Source organism: Giraffa tippelskirchi, chromosome 6 (assembly GCF_054371585.1).
Source record: "Giraffa tippelskirchi isolate mGirTip1 chromosome 6, T2T-mGirTip1v1.2.pri, whole genome shotgun sequence".
In the NCBI taxonomy this organism is placed as follows: Eukaryota; Metazoa; Chordata; class Mammalia; order Artiodactyla; family Giraffidae; genus Giraffa; species Giraffa tippelskirchi.
The window spans coordinates 41,113,118-41,137,389 of NC_137280.1; the positions used below are offsets into that span (position 1 = coordinate 41,113,118).

At 38.7% G+C, this 24,272-nt stretch overlaps 2 protein-coding genes across 18 annotated transcripts in view; both read left to right on the top strand.

Moving 5' to 3' along the window:
• The window catches only part of UBE2W (ubiquitin conjugating enzyme E2 W), a 122,692-nt gene that overhangs the window by 79,079 nt on the left and 19,341 nt on the right, over window positions 1-24,272 (top strand). For 7 of the 17 annotated variants that reach the window (XM_081501652.1, XM_081501654.1, XM_081501655.1 and 4 more), the window contains one exon: window positions 4,024-7,584. In XM_081501652.1, coding sequence (XP_081357778.1) covers window positions 4,024-4,037 — 14 coding nt within the window. In that variant the 3' untranslated portion in view covers window positions 4,038-7,584. Of the gene's footprint in view, window positions 1-623; window positions 7,585-18,936; window positions 19,056-23,284; window positions 23,336-23,968; window positions 24,081-24,272 lie in introns of those variants that run through there. The other 10 variants (XM_081501646.1, XM_081501648.1, XM_081501650.1 and 7 more) reach the window with 3 other exon arrangements.
• Window positions 18,937-24,272, top strand: part of STAU2 (staufen double-stranded RNA binding protein 2) — a 333,314-nt gene continuing 327,978 nt past the window's right edge. The window contains exon 1 of the mRNA XM_081501630.1: window positions 18,937-19,055. The gene's annotated coding sequence lies outside the window, so the exon portion shown is untranslated. The remainder of the gene's footprint in view (window positions 19,056-24,272) is intronic.

Genomic DNA, 24,272 nt, shown 5'->3' on the forward strand with positions numbered 1-24,272 from the left:
ATAACAAACAATATGAAAAATAGTTGACCTTGATTATAGTTGAATTTGGAAAAATCTTATCAAAAAAGGTAATCATACTCATTCATTAAGCAGAACCACATCAGCTTTGTTTTGAAACTTTGGAAATTTCAGCTTACATTTTTCTGGTTAGCCACTTTAGTTCCAAAAGATCTTTAATGGTTGTGTTCTCCTTAGAATGCGAGTTACCAAGAAATATGGGCTCTAGTTATTTTCTTATCATCACCTTAATTCTGAAAGGGTTGCAAGGTCAGAGCAATGTCAAGATGTGACCTGCAATGGTAAACAAAGATCAGAGACTAAACAAAGCCTTGCTTAGTGTTGGAAGAACTCACCGAAAAACACTTATCATTCAGGTTCTAGAAACCACGCAGAATTGTAAGCCTCGGGTGTCAAACTCCACAGCCATGCTGTGTGGTGCTGACCAACATACTTGGGTCAGCATGGGACAGGATGTTTGTCAGGTATAATCAAAGAAGCAAGAGAAATTTGTGTTCAGATTAGTGACATCTGTGTACCTTAGAAGGGGCTTGCAGGATGTACGATGGAGTCACTATTAATGAAAAACAACAAATCTGAAACTGAGTTGATCTCCTTTTGTTTAGATGAGAAGGACTCAGCTGACATACCGCAATTGAGCTGTCCAATACCAGTGTTGAAAAGAAGCCCAAGTTTAAATTTGTGATCTTCCACGTTATTAGGACACCTTGAAAATTAGGCCAGTCATCCTACCCCACTGTTACTGTCTTTGTACACGTCACACCTTATATTGCACTTCTTTTGAGATTTTTCTCCAGCACACAATAACTTATTAAAGTGTAAAAACTCATTGGTGTGTGAATATATATTCCGTTTTCTTAATTACTTGAAGTTGACTATCAACCTGTTGCTCAGAACTCTTTTACTTTCTATTCACTAAGGAATTAAGGTCATACCTGCATTGGAATGCAAATATTCTGTGTTACCAGTTAAGTTAGGGGTCCATATGCTTTGAAAAATCAGTTGAGCTGAGAATAGGGTTAAAAAAATAAAGGGACCTAACCAAAATAGGTAATTAGACAACTCTTCTCCGCATACAAAAGGACTGAGGAATTAATCTACAATTCAGGTCTAGAGTTTTCCTTAGAAAATAGATCTGTACCCAGTCCAGTGCACAGATTAATGATTGAACCTGAGTGTTCTGTATCATAAAGCAAATGTAATTGTTCTTGCAAAAGATAAAAAAATACCTCTTTATGACATCATAAAAATATTTCAGTGAGATAGCCAAGTAGAATCCATTAATAATACCTGTCTGTTTCCTGGGATCAATATTAAATATAAATGACTTAGTTTCATAAATGATCACTTTTCACAGATGGGAGTGTAGATCTATGGTTCCTAAAACATATTGCTTAAGGTGGTAGATAACTGAACAGTATAGTTTAATATGACTATTATTGGCTCCAGAAAACTGGACTTACAAGAACTAAATTGACATAATGTTTAGATATTATGTCCAATAGACTGATGAGATGGTAATTTGGGGAGGAGTAGAGGAATGTCTCTTTGTAAAACTATAGAGTACATTCTGGTTCCATTCAACTGGAACATTTCCTATAGGACAATAAGGATTATAAGGGGATAGGAACACAAAATTGTCTCAGACTAGTGTAACAATTCCTTTTCTCCTTTCTTAATATGTATCTGAAGGTTTACCTCTGTTAGTTGTGAACCTTTTTAATTGTACTACCTTTTAGTGTTATACAACCACTATCTAAACTCCTGAGTCCAAACTTTCACTCAGTTTAATTCTTTGCCCTTGATTTTCTGTGGAATAGCAGTTCTGTGATCTACTGTGTAATCTTTCTTGAATCAGTTCATCAGAGGAAAACTTTTAATTCCCTAAACTGTTGAGACACAAACTTAAGTGTAAAGATTTAATTTTGTTTTTCTTGGAGGTGGAATCCCACTTCATATCTACTCACCTCTTACTGTGTTCCTTTACTTCTAGTCTTCTGTCCCTGGGAATATGCAGGAAGGTGATTTCCAATAAAATGTGATAGTTTTTATACTTTGGGGAAAATTCAGTGATCTTCTAATGTAGTTCTCTCATTCACAATTTCCAGAGACCCAGTGAGGTTAGCCATGGTAGGTGTCACCTCTTTGGAACTGCTAATTTGTATATTATATTTGAGGGTATAATTTTAGTAGGGTCTTCTTTAGTTCCAGAAATATTTAAGTGGTTTATGGTAAGATTTTTTTTCAGGCCATAATTTTGCCACAAATATTATAGCCAAGAGGTTAAACATATTGTGTTCTTTCACCACCTTTTATAGACGTATACTTGTCTTGACCCAAGATAAGTTAACTCTAACAACTTTTTTTTTTTTTTGAAAGCCAAAACTAGGAAACTGTGTTTCCTCTGTTAACAAATGAATTTTTTCCTTCTTAGTGATTCCCTTCTTATTTAGGAAAAAGGTGGACATGGGTTTGGGTCATACCTGTTTCCATATTGAACTTTTACTCATAGATTCCTTATTAGCCATATAACCATCATGAATATATAATGTTTCAGTCTGTGGGCCCAGCTAAAGTTCCTCCCCAGTAGTTTGACATCCTAGGTAGATTTTAGTGGCATCTCTTAGCTTAGCGATTTAAATGTGATTAGTTTTAGTACTAATTTCAAGAACCCTAGTGTTATAAAATACTCTACTGGAGAAGTGAGGTTTTAAGAAACCTCCTCATATTCTGAAGCTTGTTCTGATCCATGACAAATGTATCTTGTTTATTCCAAGATCTGCAGTCATTTAAGGAACAGATATATATATATATATATTTTGGCTATGCTGTGCGACATGCTGGATTTTAGTTCACTGACCAGGGATCAAACCTGCATCCCCTGCACTGGGAACACGGAATCTTAAACACTGGACTACCAAGGAAGTCCCATAAGACGTATACTTTAATGTGACAGAGGCTGTAAACTATTTACTTGTTCTCTTCTTAAAGATGTTATTTATTTATTTAAAGGATTCTAATGACTTAGATACAGCTTATTTTTAAAATTTAGTCTGTTTCACCATTTATATTACCCTTAAGGTATAGGATTGTGAAATGTTTCACTAATTTGCCCAGCATAGAAGTCAGATTTACTGCTTTTTAGTTCTCACTGAGTCTTTATGAGTGAGAATTTTATTAGCAATATATCAATCCTAATATGGGATGGTTTGTGTAAAACATTTTGGCCAGTTTTTCAGAATTTTCTCCTTGAGAGCTTTCACAACTTTGAGTTAGTTGCCACTGGTCTTAAATCTTTCTAAAGGTACTTCCTGAATAATAACTAATCCTCACAATCCTTCAAATAGGTTTTGTGAGGTAAGTGTTGTGAAATAAGTGATGAACCCCCCAGAATTTATATGTTACATAAATGTGTTGAAGCTATCAGAAGGTATCACTAAATCTGTGGGATTTTTTAAAATGACCTCCTTTGCAAATATATATATATATATACACTTCCTGAAAATTTATTTTCTGAAGAGAAGTTAATAACATTTACTGTTGATTGATTTAGGGATTATTCCTCATTTGTGAAGTAACTTCCTTCAGAGACACAACTTGTATTAGTCTTTGTTAAGTAGCGTGATAGTGTTGGTTGTGAGTTTACTTGCCGTCTCATTATAGTTTTAAATAGTTACCTGTAAAAGAATTCTCTGATGACTGGTAATCATAAATATGTGGTAACACATATCAGTTTATTATTTGAAACAGAACTGAACATACTGATAATATCGTTTTAAAATTTGTGCGAACTACCACTTTTCTGAAAACCTAGAGTTTGATTTGTTTGTAAATATATACTTGAACACAAAATGGACTCATTTGCAGGGGATCCAGGGAGATGAGTCAGAAACATAAACCATGTTCTTCTTGCTACTTGAAATTTTTGCTGTATTAGACTGACTTGTAACTTTTACTTATGCATGCTTGACTGTTTTAATTATCTTTTTTCTCCTTTTCTTAAAGATGATACTTGTTGATGCCACTGTTCTCATCCTCCTAGCAGAAGATAGTCCTACTGAGAAAATGAGCACTTTGATCATTCAGTCTTTGAACTTTAACCTTTGACTGGAAGTGACCTATAGGCAATGAAGACTGCTTCCTTTGACTGCATTTTTACTCGTGTGCATTCGGGGCGCATGTTGATCGCTGGTTGAGTCCAGGCAACTGACATGCTTTGATTAGTCATACAGTATTAATGCAGGTGTCAGGAAATGTCAAATATAATTCCATTTTTTATTTTTATTTTTTTAAGCTTTTGAAAAGTTCCAGGTCCTCATGTATTGTGCAATAACAATGACTTCCTTGGCGGTTTTGGGACGTTCATTGCCGGCAATGGACGTTGTAACAGGAAAAAAATTCCTTAACTTCTGCCACTCAATGATTAATGCGTGATAGGGCCTATGACATGAACTTAACGGTTAGAGTGGGATTATAAATAAAGTGAGGGATCCAACATTACTCTGAAAGTCACCCCAACTGCTCATATTTGGATTCTATGCACTGTGAACCTAAGGTTAACAGCATGAATTAACATGCATCTTTAAAGGACTGTAATGAAAGATCATTGCGTATTTATTGAATTGTTTATATCTGCTGTCAAATTGTTTTGACATGGACGGTTTTCAAGTAACATTGGCAGAGAGGTACAATATGTTATCCCTATGGTGAAAATAAATCTGTTTGTTGTACATAGTTCCTCAATCTCTGATGTAAAGGTATGAGTAATATAGGGTATAAATGATTTAATCAAGGCTTTATTTTGGAAGTAAGAAAAATGGCAGTGATGATTAAACTGCTACAGTCCATAATTTGGGCTTGTTGTTTGTACATTATCGATTTTTTCCAAATAGATAACACTCTGTTAACTTCCTGCTAGCCATCAGCATGAGCCCTACTGCCTAAACACTATTTCATTTATTTATGTTTGGAAAATCCATAAACATTTTTGTTTGCAGTTTTGTTTCTTTTGTTATGTTTGAAGTCAAGTTTGAATGTTATGATACTTTTAATTGAAAAACTTTTGTCAAGTTTTTTCTTGTAAATTTTCTTTACTTGTAAGTATCATCTTGTCCTTCTATCCTGTACCCTAAAATAAGAAATACATTTTTGACAGAGGCTTAATGTTTTAACAAAAGAGTGTGGACATTTTTATTTTAAAATTTAAGCAAAAGTACACTATAGAATGGTATGTTTGCTTATTTGTCTCACACAGCCATACAGGTTTTTTTTTCTAGAGGGATTTGTTTTGTTTTGTTCTGTTTTCTTGTTATTTAAGACTTCACTTAAAGGCAGACAACATTTTTCTATAGAAAAAAAATTGTTTGAAAGTTCCAACTCTCAGTACCATGTAAGTTAATGATACTACAACTAGGTTCTCTTTTTAAAAAGCAATTAATGTATTTTATAAATTACCTTTTCACATATGCAAAATCTGTTTCTACTACAATGTTATTTTTACAAATGCCTGTTGTTGCACTCTATGACATATCCTACAGTGAATATATGAATCAATTTGGGCTTAAAAATGAAAGCAAGTTGGCTGAAAGGTTTGAAATATGTACCCCAGCAAAACCATCCAATCAATAATTGGCAGAGAATATTTTAAAAATTGTTTTTAATCTCTGTATAGATGACATTTTGTAGCTTTGTACATGTTGTTAATTAAGGGCGTATAATTTTACACTCTAAAAGTATAATTGTTGAACTCAGGGGTGGGTAGACTTCAAAAATACGTCTGCTGTAGAAATTAACTTGAAAAAAATTTTTAAACTATGGCCAGCCACCAAATTGTGGACATTGTTTATACTGCTAGTTATTAATAGCAGCTACCACTGTTCAAAATTAAAAACATTTTTGTTCTGTCTTGCCTAGATGTACGTAAGTTCTCTCAGCAGTCTCTTATCAGTCCTATTAGTTGGCCAGTTTAGCTAAGACAAAAAATGTTTTTTGAAATGCTTTGAACTGCTCTTAGTTTTTAACTGCTTTTTAATATGAAAATTGCAGCTGTAAATGGTGTATTTTTCATATTTTACATTAACTGCTCTAAACTACTGATTCACTTGGTCATCCTCCCGGGTGGGGGTGGGGGAATCTCTCTCCATACTGCTGGTCCTCTTACTAAAATCCTTTTATAAGGAAATGACCTGTGACATTTATTCACCAAAGGAATTAATATACCAGGTCAAAGGATAACATTGCTATCATATAGATTAATAGGTCATATATAGTCTCAATTGAATTTTTTAATATGAATAATAATATTTTAACATACCTCTCTCTCTACATAGAGATACCATTAAAATAAATAAAGATGACAAAAAGGAAAGTAGAGGAGAACCAAATAACTCTGGTACATTTTATGGTTTAAGGAAAAGAAGACAGGACGAAATATCCTAAAACATAGATGCACCAACCATTCAGAATTTGCAGTCTGATAACACCTGCGTTACTTCCTTGAACTTTAGGAATCACTGAAAACTCATGTGCACTTAGATTTAGTTAATTTTAAATATGCTACATTATGAAAAGACGTAAAGATGTTTACCTAAGTCACTGCTCAAGAAGGGGCGATTACCGACTTTGTAATAATAAAAAAGAGTATTTCTCTGTAATACGTTGTTGAATAACAACCAGAATACCAAGGAAGTGTGTACATAGGAACATGGCTACTTCCCTCTTGCCCACATTCTCCCTGTGAGGCACTGTCTGCAGAGCTCTACAGAATTATACCTTCAGATTTAGACAGCATGAACTCTCTTCCTTTTATTTATTTATTTATTTATTTTAAGGCCATTCTTCTGGTTTGCCAAATTCTGTTAAGGCAGTGATACACTCAGTTCCTTATTTTGCATGCTTAGATCACAAACTTGGTGCCCTTTCCAAAAAAAAAAAAGTCAAGTAGGTAATTAATGCCATAGATTTTAAAGAGAGAAATGGTTTTCAGTTTTTTAAGATAAATTTTTAAAAACAAATTTTATGGCAGTTCTCTTAAGGAATTTAATATTCATCTCTAAAGGACTTAACTTGTACAAATTCCTCCTTTTTAGCCAGCAGGGAAATAAGGCTTTTTTTTTTTAATCCCTGGAAGAAAATGCTAAAAATAGCTTTTATATACAGCTCATCTGGAGAAAGATCTTGATCTTTATTGTTTTGACTAGGTATATAAATATTTGGTACAAAGTAATGAGAATAGTTAGCTACTTTTTCCCCTTTTATGCAAAAACATATATCATTAGATTCCTGTGGTGGATAATAATTTCTTCAGATTCTAAAACAGGTATCTAGTGACTGGTTAATTGTTCCCAGGTTGCATCAAAGATAAGTTGAAATGAGTAATGATATGAAAATGGTATGTAACCACATATTACTTGTTTCTGGTAATCAAGTCTTATTTTTTAAAAAGCCTATTGTTTTTGAGAACTGAGACATTTAAAACTTGTTAAAGCTTCTTCCTAAAAATAGAAGAGAAGAGGAGGTACTGTCTGTTTAAAAAAATTTTTTTTAATAAAGAATTCGGTGTCACTAGTTCTCAGCCTTTATGGTTACTGCTGCTTATATTTCTCGATCTCACTTTTATTTAGTTTTTTGTACATATTTTAGCTGAATGCATAAGGTTTGTAACTTGTGTATACACGTTTATTTTCCGAAAGAGCTGAGGCTTGACTGAATGTCCCTTTGAGGATTCATTGTTACCAAAAGCCAGCTGCTGCACTATTCTCTAATGCTGATACCTTTGCATAATTCAGGTCTGTGAAGAAGGTGTCTTTAATCCACACCTCCTGGCCCTAGTCCTCTTTGTAGTCTTTGTTTTTGTTCTTCCTTTATTTTTCTACGTTTTCATCTCACCACTCAGTTTTTCTCCTCTCTTCCCTCCCTTCCTTCCTCCCTTCCTCTTTACTCCCCCTTTCCCATTCTTGAGGATAGGAAATCCAGAGGAGGGTTATTAAAATTATATCCAAAAAAAGTTTTAATAAGACTCCATCCTACAAAAATTTCTGGTAAATAATTTTAGTCCATCAGTAGATAGCTAAACTTGTTGAATAATTGCTTGATAAATACGCTACCGGTTAGCTATAATTTAGTTCTTAAATACTGATATTGAGGGAATTTTGTTTACTTTCTGGATGTGACTCTCTCAAAGCCTTTTTTTTTTTAAGATTTTGTTTTGTTTTTGATATGAACCATTTTTAAAGTCTGTTTTGAATTGGTCACAATACTGCTTCCATTTTATGTTTTTTTATTTTTTTGGCCCTGAGGCCTGTGAGATCTTAGTTCTGCAACCAGGGATCTAACTCACAGTCCCAATTGGAAGGTAAAGTCTTAAGCACTGGAACACCAGGGAAGTCCCTCAAAGACTAATTATTGCCCTAATGAATTAAATTACTTATTTTAATGAACACGTTTTTCCTTTTAAGTTTCTAAAATCATTTTTGAGATTTGGATGGAACTATTTTTTTAAAATAATTTGTAGGAGATATTTATCTTCTCAGCATAAATTAAAGACAGACTTACATACACCCTTATCACTAGAGGTCCATGGAATCTAAATTTGTACTTCAAACTTAGATCTCTATCCTTCAAGTTGAAATTCTAGTTCTGACTATGCTCCTGATAATTTAGGATTTTTTTTTTAATTTCATTCTCTAATGTTAGTATTGCAACTTTTATTTGGGGATGAATCTCAAAAATTATTACATAAATATCTTTTATAAAAAAATTTTTGTTAATAAAACAGTGTGATATCTGAAGCTATTTTGACTATGTGACAGGAATGTCTGAATAGACATCAGTACATCCTCACATACCAGAACTCGAGTTTTGCAAGTTGAATGCAGTTAATTGGGGAAAGGAGCAGTTTTTGTTCTATTTCTTGGTATACACATCATCAGGGGTTTTGAGAAAACTGCTCCTACAGTAATTCTCAGAGCTGTTTTCTCAAAGGCAGAAGTGTGGTTTCAAAACTCAGAGGGCTTTGGCTTGTCAGGTGTGACTTGTCAGATTTCATGGCACATCAAATAATTGAAGAATCCTGCCTCTCTAATTAAAAACCTGAAACGGCAAATAAAGAGTTTGGTAGATTGTTTCAGATACCTAGAAATGCAGGTCTCTTCATAGTTAACTGCAGATTGTTTACATAATGCAAATTGATTGTCATGCTCAAGGTAACACAGTTATTTGAATAGATTATTAGATCAGTTATCTAGTAGCCAAGAGTTAGATGCATGTTCAAGTTATAATGAATTTTTTATTTTTAGTTGGTACCATTTTTCTCTTAATATTCAGAAATACAAATTGTGCATTTTATTAATAGGAATGAAAGCTCATGCTGGAAGATTTGCATAGGGTGGATGTATATATTTTATAAAATCAAGTTGTAAAATATGTAAAGCTACTGCTTTTTAAATAGAATATAAATGTTGACAGATAAATCTATATATTATATATTTTTAAATACATGTATGAAACTTTTGTTAGTTGAATATAAACTACATTGTGTGCTTTATGGAACTCAGTAACTTTTAATAATAAAGCAGTTGTCATTGATTTCTTTTTTTGTAGACTTCAATGCTAAATTGGATAGATATTAAAACTTTTTGTAGTTTATAATAATGTGAAAATTTACACAGTAGTTCCCTTTTGCAAAAGACTGTGATCTTTAAAAGATTATGGAGATAGTAGCGTGTCCATTTCGAAAATGAATACAACAGAATGAAGATAGTCACTAAAGCACTTTTGTTTGTTTATTTAAAGATCATCTTTTGCTTATTAGTATAGCCTAGTATATTTTAATGATTCTTCATGCTTCAATTAATTAAGTCCTGGTTAAAGACTGGGCATTTTCAGAAAAGATGGAAATTGAGACCAGACCACTTGCTTCGAGTTAATCATGAGTCTGGTGCTCCTGAACTTCAGGCTGGACATGCTGTAATGAACTTGCAGATGCTTTCCTAAGTATACAGACAGATCAACTAACTTACATAACTGAGGGGCTCCTGAAGCTCTGAGAAGAGAGAAAGAAATAAGCAGAAGGGAATATCTCCACATCTCAGATATTCCTGGCAGGAAGAAATGCAGTGTGCCCTTCTGCTAGTCTTACGTTTTCTTTTCATGGGGGTTCTGCTTGCCCAGGAACACCGTACTCCTCCAATGGGGCAGCCATGCTACCATAAAGCTCTTTTATCTCAGCAAGCTGTTTCTACAGCCCTAAACAACTAGATGAGTAGCTGATTAGATAAATGCAAGGTTTGTCTTTCTTTGTACTTTGATGGCTCTCTCTATCCCTTTGTTATGATCCTTAAGATAATTTATACCTCTCACAGAAGGGATGACTTTTCTCCACTAGTTTAAGCTATGTGGATAAGTGGTCTTACTGAAATCCTCCCTATATTCCATAGTACTTTTCACCTAATGTAACACATGGCAAAATTAAAAATTAACTGAATAAAAATGTCAAATAAGGAAAGCTGAAATTAAGAAAGTAAGGCAGAAAATACCTTTCATACATGTACTTGACCTTCAAGTGCTTAATGTAGGTAAATACATGTCATCATGCAAGACCCTAATATGGATGATTGTCCTACAGAAGAGGTATCCAGCTTAACATTAAAAATCTCTTATCTACTTTCAACCTCCCAAATGTCTGTTTCTCTTTTCTGTTATAGTTAATTGCATTCCTATCCAACCTCATTATACAAATGAGGAATCTAACACTATTTACCAGTCCTCTCTGACATTTTCATCATCGAGTCCTGTTGAGCCTGTCTTTTTAAACCATCTCTGATATTTCCTCCTTTTCTCCAGTCCCTTTGTTATGACTTTTCATTGCCTGGCCCTGTTCTCAGGCTGCTCTTCAGCCCCCTGCACACCTTGTTCCATAGATAACAGCACAAAAAGACTATTGTATTCTTTAATGTTCTTCTCTGTTGCTGGAATGTTGATTATCTGCTTTTCTACTTGCAAGGTCCACTACAAATGTAGTTATAAGGTTATCATCTTTGTCCTTCCCTTTTAGAAGGCTGTCCTACCAGCCTTCTATCCTGAACGCTTTCCACTGGGACGATGTCTCACTTGTGTTTGTGTACCCAGCACTGTGGCACACAGTACCTATCACAAAAGCTTTTAATAAATGTTAGTTGAATTAACCTGATTGTACTTGTATTTTTGTCCCAGCTTTTTCAAGGAAACATACATAGGCACTAGCAATTTTGGAACAAATCTAAAGCAAACCACCATCTGTGTGAAATGTTAGAACACCCTACCCTTCCTGTCCCAGAGAGTTTGAAAAAAATTGCTTTAAAGTAAATCATGAGTCATTCTTAATTGGTTTTGCTTTTTTTTGTAAAATGTCTTATCTCTGAGATAAATTGCTTGAATATGTTCACAAATTAAGAATATGATTATTTTAAACTAAATATATCTGTGGAACTCTGAGATCATAAAAGTAAGCCTAACAGTCGTTAAGGATAAGAATGGGCATTAAGCAAATACTTAGTGATGACCTATCCTATACCAAGAAGGATGGCAGGTAAGCAAAAGTATATATCTTCCAAGGGCCTCTAATAAGGAAGATAGATAATACCAAAGTGCTGAATGTGAAGGTGTACAGATAAATGGTATGCATGCATGTGTGTGCTCAGTCTTCTCTTGACTCTGCAACCCCATGGACTGCAGCCTGCCAGGCTCCTCTGTCCATGGGATTTCCCAGGCAAGAATACTGGAGTGAGTTGCCATCTCCTTCTCCAGGGGATCTTCCTGACCCAGGGGCCAAACCTGCATCTCCTGCATTGGCAGGCTGATTCTTTACCACTGAGCCACCTGGGCCCACAGATAAATGGTAGTTTCTGACAATCAGAGGAACAAGTTATGTCATGGCTTGAAAAATACAAACTTGATGGATGGATTCTAGGCAAGTACAAAGGTTTCAAGTACAGAAGCTCTAGGACAGGACTTGTCTGAAAGTCAACCCAAAGGATGATGTGGCTGGTTCAGAGACGGGGGAGCAGAAGTCAAAGACCAAATGATGTAGGACTTCATGAATCAGGGTAAGACTGAAATTGATTTTTCATGGCTTCCACTAAACAGATGGGCCTAGCAGGCAAAGTTGCCATTGTTCTCAGGGCATTTGCCAGTTGGGAGGAAATTAGGAAACTGAGCCCCTGTTTGGGCAACATCACAGGGATGTTTGCCTAGCAAAGTCCAGAACATCCCCAAATGAGTCTAAGCTACTCTGCCAACATCCCACCCGTCAAAACTAACTTAAAGCCAGAGCCCAGTAGAACTCGACTCCCAGAGGAAGGATCACTTGGGAAAACAGGCCTGATTCAAACTTGCACCCTGGAGTGGTTTGGGGAATGTCAGACTGTGGATCTATATTAAGATGAAGTCCCTGACTGGCTGTGTCCTCCCGAGGAGATCAAAAGCAATTGGAAGTCCTCTCTGGAGAAAGCCTCAAGTTATTCCTGCAAGTGATTCATTTCAATTCAATGATCTGTACACAAAGATTACCTGGGAAACAAGACACCAGGGTAAAAAACCAGCAGAAAAAACAGACCTAGAAAGCATTGGAAGTGTGGGGTGGGGAGTGACACCATCTGATGTGGTTCACTGCTCTGCATGCCACCCCATGTTGCTAGCTTCTGAAGAACAAGAACCTGTCTTGTTCAGCTTTATACACGTTCAGATATTGAGTCCGTGCTGGGTCCCCAGGAGGTTATGATCTGGCAGGGAGGGAAGGACAGGGGTGTCATAGGGTAATAAGAGGATGCGGAGTGAGCATCAAAGCAGGCCCAATCATAAAATAGATAACTAATAAGAACCTACTCAAACCAGTCCATCCTAAAGGAAATCAACCCTGAATATTCATTGGAAGGACTGTTGCTGAATCTCCAATACTTTGGCCACCTGATGTGAAGAACCAACTCATTGGAAAAGACCCTAATGCTGGGAAAGATTGAAGGCAGGAGGAGAAGGGGGTGACAGAGAATGAGATGGTTGGATGGCATCACTAACTTAATGGACATGAGTTTGAGCAAGCTCCAGGAGTTGGTGATGGACAGGGAAGCCTGGCATGCTGCAGTCCATGGGGTCGCAAAGAGTTGGACACGACTTAGCAACTGAACAACAAGAACCTACTGTGTAACACAGGGAACTCTACTCAATACTCTATAATGACTTACACAGGACAGAATCTGAAAGAGTAGATATATGTGTATAATTGATTCACTTTGCTGTGAAACATCAGAAACTAACTTGACACCGTAAGTCAACTATACTCCCAGTAAAAATTAATTTTTTAAAAAAGGGATAATCAAAGCTGACTAAGGGAGTCTGGAAAGAATTCCAGGGCAACTGAAGAGTACTTGCCAGGCATCTGAGATAAAGCACACAGCAAATACGAAAACCAAGGGTGAGAGGGAACTGTGTAGCATGAAATTTGAATGAGGGAAAATATGAGATAAAACTAAAGCTAGAACATGAAAGACCAGGTTATAGAGTTTTAATTTTATCTTATGGGCAGTAGTGACTGACAGAATTAGATTTGCACTTCAGAAAAGTTACCTTGGCCATGGGTTGGAAGGGTTTCAACAGGAGGCTTAATTGTAACGCAGACAACAGATGACCCTGACGTGAACTCATTATAAAGCATTGGCATAAATATATACATCAGTGTAACACAGCAGAGAGTCCAAAGGTAAGGTCGATTAATTTTCAAAAGAAATGCCAAGGCACTTCTAGGGGGAAAGATTAATCTATTCAACACGTGGTACTAGTGCATTTGAAGAACCACTTGTAAAGAATAAAAACCGTACCTCACACCATATGCAAACATTAACCCCAAATGAATCATAGACCTAAATTAAGAGTAAAAACTGAAATTTCTTTAAGAAAATGAGAAAATCTGAGATCTTGAATTTGGCAAAGATTTCTTAACTATGACATAAATTGTTGAAAGCAATTGATTAAGAAAAGGTGCTCAACGTTGCTTATTATCAGAGAGATGCAAATCAAAACTCATGATTGGTCACCCTACAGTAGTCAGAATGGCCATCAGAAAGTCTACAAGTAAAGGCTGGAGAGGGTGTGGAGAAAATGGAACCCTCCTACACTGTTGATAGGAATGTAAATTGGTGCAGTCACTTTGGAGAACTGTGTGGAGGATCCTTAGAAATTTAGAAATAGAACTGCCGTACAATCCAGGGCATGTATCCAGAGAAAAATCTAATTCGATGGGATAATATGCATCCCAGTGTTAATAGCAGCACTGTTTGCAGTGGCCAAAACATGGAAGCAAACTAGGTGTTCATGGGCTGGTAGAGATGATGTGATATATGTATATATACATACATGCATATATATATATGTATGTATATATACATACATATATATATATATGTATACCCACACACAATGGGGTGTTAGCCATAAAAAAGAATGGAATAATGCCATTAGCAGCAACATGGATGGACCTAGAGATTATCATACTAAGTAAAGTCAGACAGAGACAAATATCATATGATGGCACTTGTATTTAAAATATACAAATGGACTTATTTACAAAATAGAATCAGACTCACAGACATGGAGAAGGCAATGGCAACCCACTTCAGTACTCTTGCCTGGAGAATCCCAGGGACGGGGGAGCCTGGAGGGCTGCCATCTATAGGGTCGCACAGAGTCGGACACGACTGAAGCGACTTAGCAGCAGCACAGACAGACATAGAAAACAAACTTAAGATTACCAAAGGGGAAAGAAGTTGGGGGTGAGATGGATGGATAAAGAAGATGTGGTGTATGTTATATGTAGACATATGTATGTACACATGTATTACAATGAAATACCACTCTGCCATAAAAAGATGGAAATTTGCCATTTACAACATGGATTGACTTGAAGGGTTTATGCGTAGTGAAATGGGTCAAAGGAAGACGGGTGCTATATGCTGTCATATGTGGAATCTGAAGAATGACATGAAGTAGTGAATATAACAGAAAGGAGTGGACTCGCAGATACAGAGAACAAACTCGGTTACCAGTGGGGAGAGGGAAGAGGAAGGGGAACAAGATGTGGATAGGGGATTAAGAGATGCAAGCTACTATGTATAAAATAAGCTACCAATTGTACAGCACAGGGAATATAGCCAATATTTTTAATAACTATAAATGGAGTACGATCTTTAAAAACTGAATTATTATTTTGTATACCTGAAACTTACATGCTGTTGGTAAATCAGCTAAACTTCAATTAAAAAAAGTAAACCAGGGATTTCGCTGGCAGTTCAGTGGTGAGGACTCTGTGCTTCCACTTCAGGGAGCATGGGTTCAAGCCCTGGTTGGGAAACAAATATCCCGCATGACGCGCAGCCAAAAAAGAAATCAGATACATGTTTGCTGGAAATATAGAGTGGTGAGAACAGGCGTGAATAAACATTGAGGTGATGGATATGTTCTTTCTCTTACCTTGATTTCACAGATGTGCATATATGTGTGTGTGTATATATATATGTATGTATGCCTATATATAAACTCATTACATTTTAAATATTTGTAGTTTATTGAACACCTTACCTCGATTAAACAGAATTAGTATGCTTTCAGTAATAAAAGACTAAGAATGATAATGGCCTGAAATAGGTATGAGAACATGAACAAATTTAACTGTCATCAACTTGCTCAAAATCACAGCTTAAAAGTGATGGAGCTGGAATTTAAATCTGAATCTGACACCACTCCCCACCACTGGAGGAGGAAATGGCAACCCACTCCAGTATTCTTGCCTGGAGAATGCCATGGACAGAGGAGTCTGGTGAGCTACAGTCCATGGGGTCACGAAAGAGTCAGACACAACTCAGAGAGTAAGCAACAATAACCAGAATTGATGTCACTACTTCAAATACTCTAATGGACAAAAGAGAATGGAATTTACTCTCCAGTTTAGGTCAAAGATTTTTCAAGCTGTTTCTCACAGCTCTAGGAATTCCTTGGAATTACCTCAGGGACATATTTGAATATGTTTCACGTTGATGGTCTGCATATGTTTGCATTAGGAGAAAGGGTTTGCTGTTTAGAACATGTTTGAGAAGCACTGGTTTAGACACTCCTTTTAATAATACCTGTGGTTGAATTCAGTTTTTCTGGCAGCCACATCACACTTGATTTTGATTGGTAAAGCTATATTTTTCATTTTGCTTATATCTGTGTAGGGTTTTTTTTTTCTTAATCTTATTGTTTGGTCCCAAGTAAAGTACATTATTTATTTGAGTAAACTTTCACCTTGTTTGGGCTTCCCTGGTAGCACAGGGGTTAAGAATCCGCCGGCCAATGCAGGAGACGCAGGTTCGATCTCTGGGTTGGGAAGATGCCCTGGAGAAGGAAATGACAACCCACTCCAGTTTTCTTACCTGTAAAATCCCATGGACAGAGGAGCCTGGTGGTCTACAGCCCATGGGGTCAAAAAGAGTCAGACACGACTTAGCAACTAAACAACAACAACAAAGTATGTCACTATTCATGTAAAGTTTCACCTTGTTTAGTTCTGCTATGTGTCTTTTTGGTTTGAGCCTTGTTTGTTGAGCCTTGTGTTTTTTTGTTTGCTTTTTTTCCGTCTTGTACCATATTCTCTCTCCTCCCTTTTCAATATCACCTCAAAGCATCTGTTCTACATCTTTTCCATGTTTAAAACAAGCAAAGGACAGCAGGCTACAGTATCTGTAGCCCAGTGTGTTATTTAAACTACTAATACTTTTCTGGCACGCATTAAACTATCACCTCTCAAGCCATATTTCTATATAGTTTTATCAAAGAAAGGAGATGCTGATTTTCTGGTGCAACTTGTTTTTGGTGAGCTGCCGCTGGTTCCAAATGGTCATTCCTTTGGTTTCTATTTGAATAAGTAAATTCTATGTATTGTTATGTAATTTCTAATCTGCTGGAATGTACACTTTCCACTCTAAAAATATTTCAGAATGACCAAACAGTGATGGTATCAGTGAGGGTGCACCACTCCCATCTCCCTTCCTGAAGTAACTTGCTGGTCAGCTGCAGACAGTGCACTTAGCTGGTACCTTCCCCTAACTGAAGCCCTTCAGGGATAATCTGCTTTGGTTTTGGAACCAAAGTCACCCTTTTTAAGTGTGCATGCATGCTAAATCACTTCAGTCATGTCTGACTCTTTGCAACCCTGTGGATTCCAGGCAGGAATACTGGAGTGGGTTGCCATGCTCTCCTCCAGGGGATCTTCCCCATCCAGGGATTGAACCCTTGTCTCTTACATCTCCTGCATTGGCAAATGGGTTCTTTACCACTAGTGTCAACTGGGAAGCCCCTTTCCCAACTATCGTCCAGCCAATAACTAAGCTTGTGGAGGCCTGGCCCCTTCAGCCCAATGTGGGACCTTCTCCAAACAGGTAATACTTGCTCTAGATCTTCCCTTTAGGGGAGATCTGCATCTGCATCTGTCCATATCCAAATTTGCTTCCTCCCCTTGTTCCCTTCACAGGTTTCATATCTGCATCATAGTTTGGTTTTTCCAGCCACATCCACCTTTTATCTTCCACAAACATCACACAACAAACTTCTCATGCTCCTAAATCAGTGTCTGCTTCCTTGACAACCCGAATCAACACAGCTGGCACTGGGTGTTGTCAAAAAGGTGATAAGATGGAGTTTTGAGACCTCATCACTCACTGTCACCTTGACAATGAGGTGATGACTTGGAAGAATGTTCCATTGGAGGAGACTGTCTTGGACAGTACAATGGTTCATGCCTTTGGAAACTATGAGAGAACAATGGAATTGGCTGGTTTGTTAATTTTGTTGACCACTGTTGGTCTGTTTGGGCCACCATAGCAAAATCCCATTGATGAGTGGCCGAAACAACAGGAAATGATTTCTCACAGTGTGGAGGCTGGGAACTCCAAGATCAAGCTGTTGGCAAAGTATCTGAAGCCTCTTCTGATAGGCAGCTGCCATCTCTCTGCTCCCATGACCTCTTCTTCATGCACTTACAGAGAGACGCAAGAAGTCACACACTGTTCCTCTTCTTTGTTGTTGTTGCGATCCCATGGATGATAGCCCACCAGAGTCCTCTGTCCAGTCCACGGCTAGGCAAGAATACTGGAGTGGGTGGCCTTTCCTTCTCCAGGGGATCTTCCCAACCCAGGGATCAAATCTGCCTTTCTGCCTCAGGCATATTCTTTACCCCTGAGCCTCCTTCGAAGCCTCCAAAACCTAATTATTTCTGTACCCAATATTAGCGCATTGGGATTTAGGACTTTAACATGTGAATTGGGGATTGGGTGAGAAGGGGAACACAGTTCAGTCCATAGCACCCCCAATAGAAAGATAATGCAAAATTGAGGGCAGTTAACACACAATGGAAAAATGTGTCTGAACACCAGAGGGCCTCTTTGTTAACTGCCAAGGAATATCTTATTTCCTGCAGTGGGAGAGAAGGAAAAGCTGGAGACCAAAGTTCAAATGTGAAATAGCCTTCAGTTTCAAGGATATTTGAATGCTCAGCTGAGAGAGGTTTCTTACGCCCCAGCTGGGATAATTTGAGACTCTGACACTTGGGATGGAGACATCTGGGTGGATAATGCCAAATATTTTGGCTCCCTTGACCCCTGTGAAATTTTAGAGCCTGTAAAGATGGCCTGACCCATTCCCATTTATTGGGAAATAAAGCGCTAAAATGCTGGGAATTCCCTGGTGGTCCAGTGGTTAGGACTGGGCACTTTCACCTTGGGACCTGACCCAAAAAAAAAAAGCTAAAATGCCTTCCCATGTGTAAGCATGTGTCTAAGGTACAGCAGAACCTTCCTGAAATGTGCTGCAGAAATGGAGAGAAAGAACTGTATTTTTTAATTTAATTTTTTCCAGCGTTTGTGATATAATTGACATGCTGCTGCTGCTGAGTCGCTTCAGCCGTGCCCGACTCTGTGCGACCCCATAGACGGCAGCCCACCAGGCTCTGCTGTCCCTGGGATTCTCCAGGCAAGGTATGTAATTGACATACAACTGTATTAATTTCAAGTGTACAGTGTGGACTTCCCTGGTGGCCCAGTGCTTAAGACTCCTCACTTCCACTGCAGGGGGTTTGGCTCTCATCTCTGGTCAAGGAACTGAGACCCTGCCTTCCACACGGTGTGGCCAAATAAGTATACAATGTGGTGATTTTATATATTTACATATTGTGAAATTATTACCTCAGTGTGGTCAGGTAATACTTCCAATCACCTCACATAGCTACCATTTCTTTTTTTTGTAATGAAAACATTTAAGTTGTACTTTCTTAGCAACTTTTAAGTTTATAATATGGTTTGGGGTTTTTGGTTTTGGTTTTGGTTTTCTTTTAGCCTCGACACACAGCTAATGGAATCTCAGTTCCCCAACCAGGGACTGAACCTAGGCCACAGCAGTGAAAGCCTGGAATTATGAACACTAGACCACCAAGGAATTCCCTATTACATGGTATTATTACAATGTTGTTGTTCAGCCACTCAGTCGTGTCCGACTCTTTGAGACCCCATGAACTGCAGCATGCCAGGCTTCCCTGTCCTTCACCATCTCCCAGAGTTTGCTCAAACTCCTGTCCATTGAGTCTGTGATGCCATGCAATCATCTCATCCCTTCTCCTCCTACCTCACTGTATATTAGGCCCTCAGAACTTATTCTGTGGTGCTAGAAAAGACTCTTGAGTGCCCCTTGGACAGCAAGGAGATCAAACCTGTAAATCCTAAAGGAAATCAACACTGAATATTCACTGGGAAGGACTGATGCTGAAGCTGAAGCTCCAATAGTTTGGCCACCTGATGAGAAGAGCCGACTCACTGGAAAACACCCTGATGCTGGGAAAGATTGAAGGCAGGAGGAGAAGGGGGCGACAGAGGATGAGATTGCTGGATGGCATCACTGACTCAATGGACATGAGTTTGAGCAAACTCTGGGAGTTGGTGATGGACAGGGAAGCCTGGTGTGCAGCAGTTCATGGGGTTACAAAGAGATGAACACGACTGAGCGACTGAACAATAACAACAACAGAATTTATTCATCTTACTGGAAGTTTGCACTCTTTGACCAACATCTCCCTGTTTCCCCCACCTCCAGCCCCTAGTAACCACTCATTTTCTACTCTCTGTTTCTATCAGAAAGTAAGCAGGACCAATTTAAAGAAGTTAAAGAACAGAAAAGAATGAAGAGGACTAAACGCATGTGTGCTAAGTCTCTTCAGTCTTGTCTGACTCTTTTGTGACCCCATGGACTGTAGCCTGCCAGGATCCTCTGTCCATGGGATTCTCCAGACAAGAATACTGGAGTGGATTGCCATGCCCTCCTCCAGGGGATCTTTCTGACTCAGGGATTGAACCCATGTCTCTTATGTCTCCTGTATTGGCAGGCAGGTTCTTTACCACTGAGCCACTGTGGGTTTGAAATGTATGAAGTAACAGTTCCCCAAACGTGGGCTATCAGGCAAGGAAGGACAGTGCTCCTGAGAGACAGGAAGCAGCTGTGGTGAACCCTACATGTAGCACAGCTTCCTGCCTGGACAGGGTCTTCCAGGCTGCCTTGTGGGCAGGGGAACTGGGTGGAACCCGGCCGCCTCCTCTGTGAGGAGACAAAGCTGGAAGGCAAGGGAGGCGCAGCGTGACTAGTCAGGTCCAAGCGCTGAGAAACTAGCAGTGTGCAGAGAGTTCCAGTGTGGAACGGTAAGTTCCAGGTTGCAGGTGGCAGCCAGCAAGTCAGCCTGTGAGAAAACCATATCTGAGTCTGAGAAAAGAACCGTGCCGAAAAAGGGCAACCCTAAGAGATGAGAAAAGGCCGAGAAGAGTTTATATTCTCCCAGCCAGAGAGGGAAACCCTGTAATTTCTGGGGCATAGCATGGAATATTCAGGAGAGCATTGCCTAAGTAGTGAGGAAAAATGAATTCCCAACTCTGCTCCCACCACAAAAAAACCCAAAGGCAAGTGTCAAAGAGGACCAAACTCTTTCTAGGCAACTCAATTGCATCACAGAACAAAGCTCTAGAATATTTCTAGAACTATGTCTGTATATTCTCATTTCAACGTTCCTGGAATTATATCTGTAGCTGAATCTTCCTTGGTCACAAAGCTGAACAGATTTTCATAGGCTCATGGATGCCGGGCAGTGACAGAAGAGATCATGTTTTATATCTTTGTTTCTTTAAGAAAGAATTATAACTTCATTCACTACAGCAGTGCGTGTGCTTAGTTGTTCAATCGTGTCCGACTCTGTTACCACATGGACGGTAGCCCGTCAGGCTCCTCTGTCCATGGAATTCTCCAGGCAAGAACACTGGAGTGGGTTGCCATTTCCTTCTCCAGGGATCGAACCGGGATCTCCTGCATTTCAGGTGGATTCTTTACCGTCTGAGCCATCAGGGAAGCCCATAGAGCATTGCTGAGTGTTAAATCAATTCAACTCAATCAATCAACTCAGATTTGGAATGGAGCCAGAATTCATACTTTAGGGGAATAAAGCTCTCCTAGATGAATCTGAGGCACAGCCAGGTTTGAGGATGACTGGTTTAACTCACTTCCAAGTTTCTTAGGTTACGAGCAATGTTATTTCTCTTTTCCAGGAGGACAGAAGACAAATTTTCAGCTGTAATTTAGTATCAGAAGTGTAAATACTTGTCTGGGAGAATAACACAGCAAGGGAACAACAGGAAAATGTACAAACTGTAATTCTATTGCAGAAACAGAGGAAGATATATAAACTGATAACTGAATATTAAGAGGAAATACACTTCCTGTTTGGGCTTCCCAGGTGGCGAGGTGGTAAAGAGTTGCCTGCTGAGGCAGGAGATGCAGATTTGATCCCTGGGTTGGAAAGATATCCGAAAGTAGGAAATGGCAACCCACTCCAGTATTCTTGCCTGGAAAATTCCATGGACAGCCTGGCGGGCTACTGTCCATGGGATCGTAAAGCATCAGACATGACTGAGCACACACGCATATTTCCTATTTAAAATACATATGGGATTTTAGTGGAGAGAATTGTTTTGAGATCAGTGACAAACTCTCCAGTCATCAGAAAGAAATTTCAGATTATTTTTACACTTGATCTTAGCCAAAAGGACGAGAAGCGTTCAGATTATTTTTAATGTTCATAAACATCCTTCCCATTTCTCCACATTTCAAGCTGAACTTGGGCTTTGTATTAGGGCTATTTTTGTTTTCAAGCAAAACTAGCTTTAGCTAAAAGAGATTAGTGGATTGATAAAACCAGAGAGTCAAAAGTGGCTCTGGCTTCAGAAAAGCTGAAAACAGGACTCACAGGAGGTGGTCAGGGCTCTGTCTCCCTCTCCCAGCTCTACTTAGCTTTATTCTACAAATTCTCCCCAAATGGTGAGGAAGAGGATCACTGACAGCTATACTTTCCAGCCTCGCACCTCCAAGAAAACTAGTTTCTCTTCCCAGTATTGGTAAAACCATCTTAGAGTGGACTCTCCTTGATCTTTTTTGGATCCTATGTCTGCAACACCCCTCAGTCATCACTGAGCCTGGGGGTACTGGGAACTTTGGCAGGTATAGATCTCATGGTTTTCCCTGTGGGACTGAATTTACAGCTACATCAGGACCATATGCAATTGGGGAGGAGTTTCCCAACACAAGAATGAGGTCGGGGAATTCTAATGGACAGAGAATCTGCCTACCAACGCAGGAAATGCAGGAGACATGGTTCCATCCCTGGGTTGGGAAGATCCCATGGAGGAAGAAATGGCAACCCATTCCAGTATTCTTGCCTGGAGAATCCCATGGACACAGGAGCCTGAGGGCTACATTCCATGGAGTTGCAAAGAGTTAGACACAACTTAGTGACTGAACAACAACAGCAACAACCATTTATTGGCCCTTTCATGGCTGGGTGACATTGGCCAAGTTACTTAAACCTCTGTACCTGGACTTTTTTGTTTCCAAATACTAAGAAGGGATAGTAATTACTTCAGAGCATTGTTGTAAGACTTAAATGAGCTAATACATTAAAGTGCTTATAGTAAATTGTCTATAAATGCTAGTCAATATGAACTTAACCTGCTCATTCCTCAATTAAGAGGCATTGAAGAATTCTCATTCAATTTTATAGTATTCTAAGTTTTGGTATTTTAACTTTACTGTAATCAAGGTGTATTAATTTCCTGTGGCTATTGTAACAAATTATCACACACTTGGTGACTTAAAACAACAGAAATTTATTATCTTACAGTTCTGAAGTCAGAAGTCCAAAACCAAGACCATTCTACTCTGGAGGTCCTAGGCAAGAATGCTTCCTTGTCTCTTCCACCTCCTGGTGGGTGGGGGCAGGTATTCCTTTGCTTCCGTATACTGGGCTTCCCTAGTGGCTCAGATGGTAAAGAATCCCCCTGCAGCGCCAGAGACTCGGGTTCGATCCCTGAGTCAGGAAGATCCCCTGGAGAAGGGATTGGCTACCCACTCCAGTATTCTTGCCTGGAGAATCCCATGGACAGAGGAGCCTGGCCGGCTACGGGTTCACAGAGTCAGAGTCGGACACAACTGAAGCCATTTAGCACCCACCGTCTAATAGACAGCACAAAATATTTCACTATCAGTTGTGCTGGAATTTGCTTTCATTCCCCCTCCCTACACCTTCCCTCTCTCCCTTCTCCCTGCCAATTTCCTATTTTCCTTCCTTTCTTTTCAAGTTCTTTGACTACTTGCTTATTATCTGTCATTGTTTTCTTCCCACCTGGAACATAATTGGTCCTTGGTACATGATTTTCAAATAAATCATGAGTGAATGAATGAATGAACTAAGGTAAAAATTTCCCCCTTTATGTCCCTTTTCTCTTAGCCCTTAATGTTAATGAATATAAAGTCTGGCCTCTATCTTTTTTGATTTTTTTTTTTTGGTTGCACTATGCAAATTAAGGAATCTTAGTTCCCTGACCAGAGTTGGAACCCCTGTTCCCTGGAGTAGAAGTGTGGCATTCTAACCACTGGACCACCAGCGAAGTCCCTAGATATTTTCTACCCTTTGCTATGTAAGTATACACAGTAGGCTGGGCCCAGTCTCTAATGTATATAGGCGTATGTGTGTGTGTGTGTTCGCTAAGTCACCTCAGTCGTGTCCAACGCTTGGCAACGCTATGGACTGTAGCCCACCAGCCTTCTCTGTCCATGGGATTCTCCAGGCAAGAATACTGGAGTGGGTTGCCATGCCCTCCTCCAGGGGA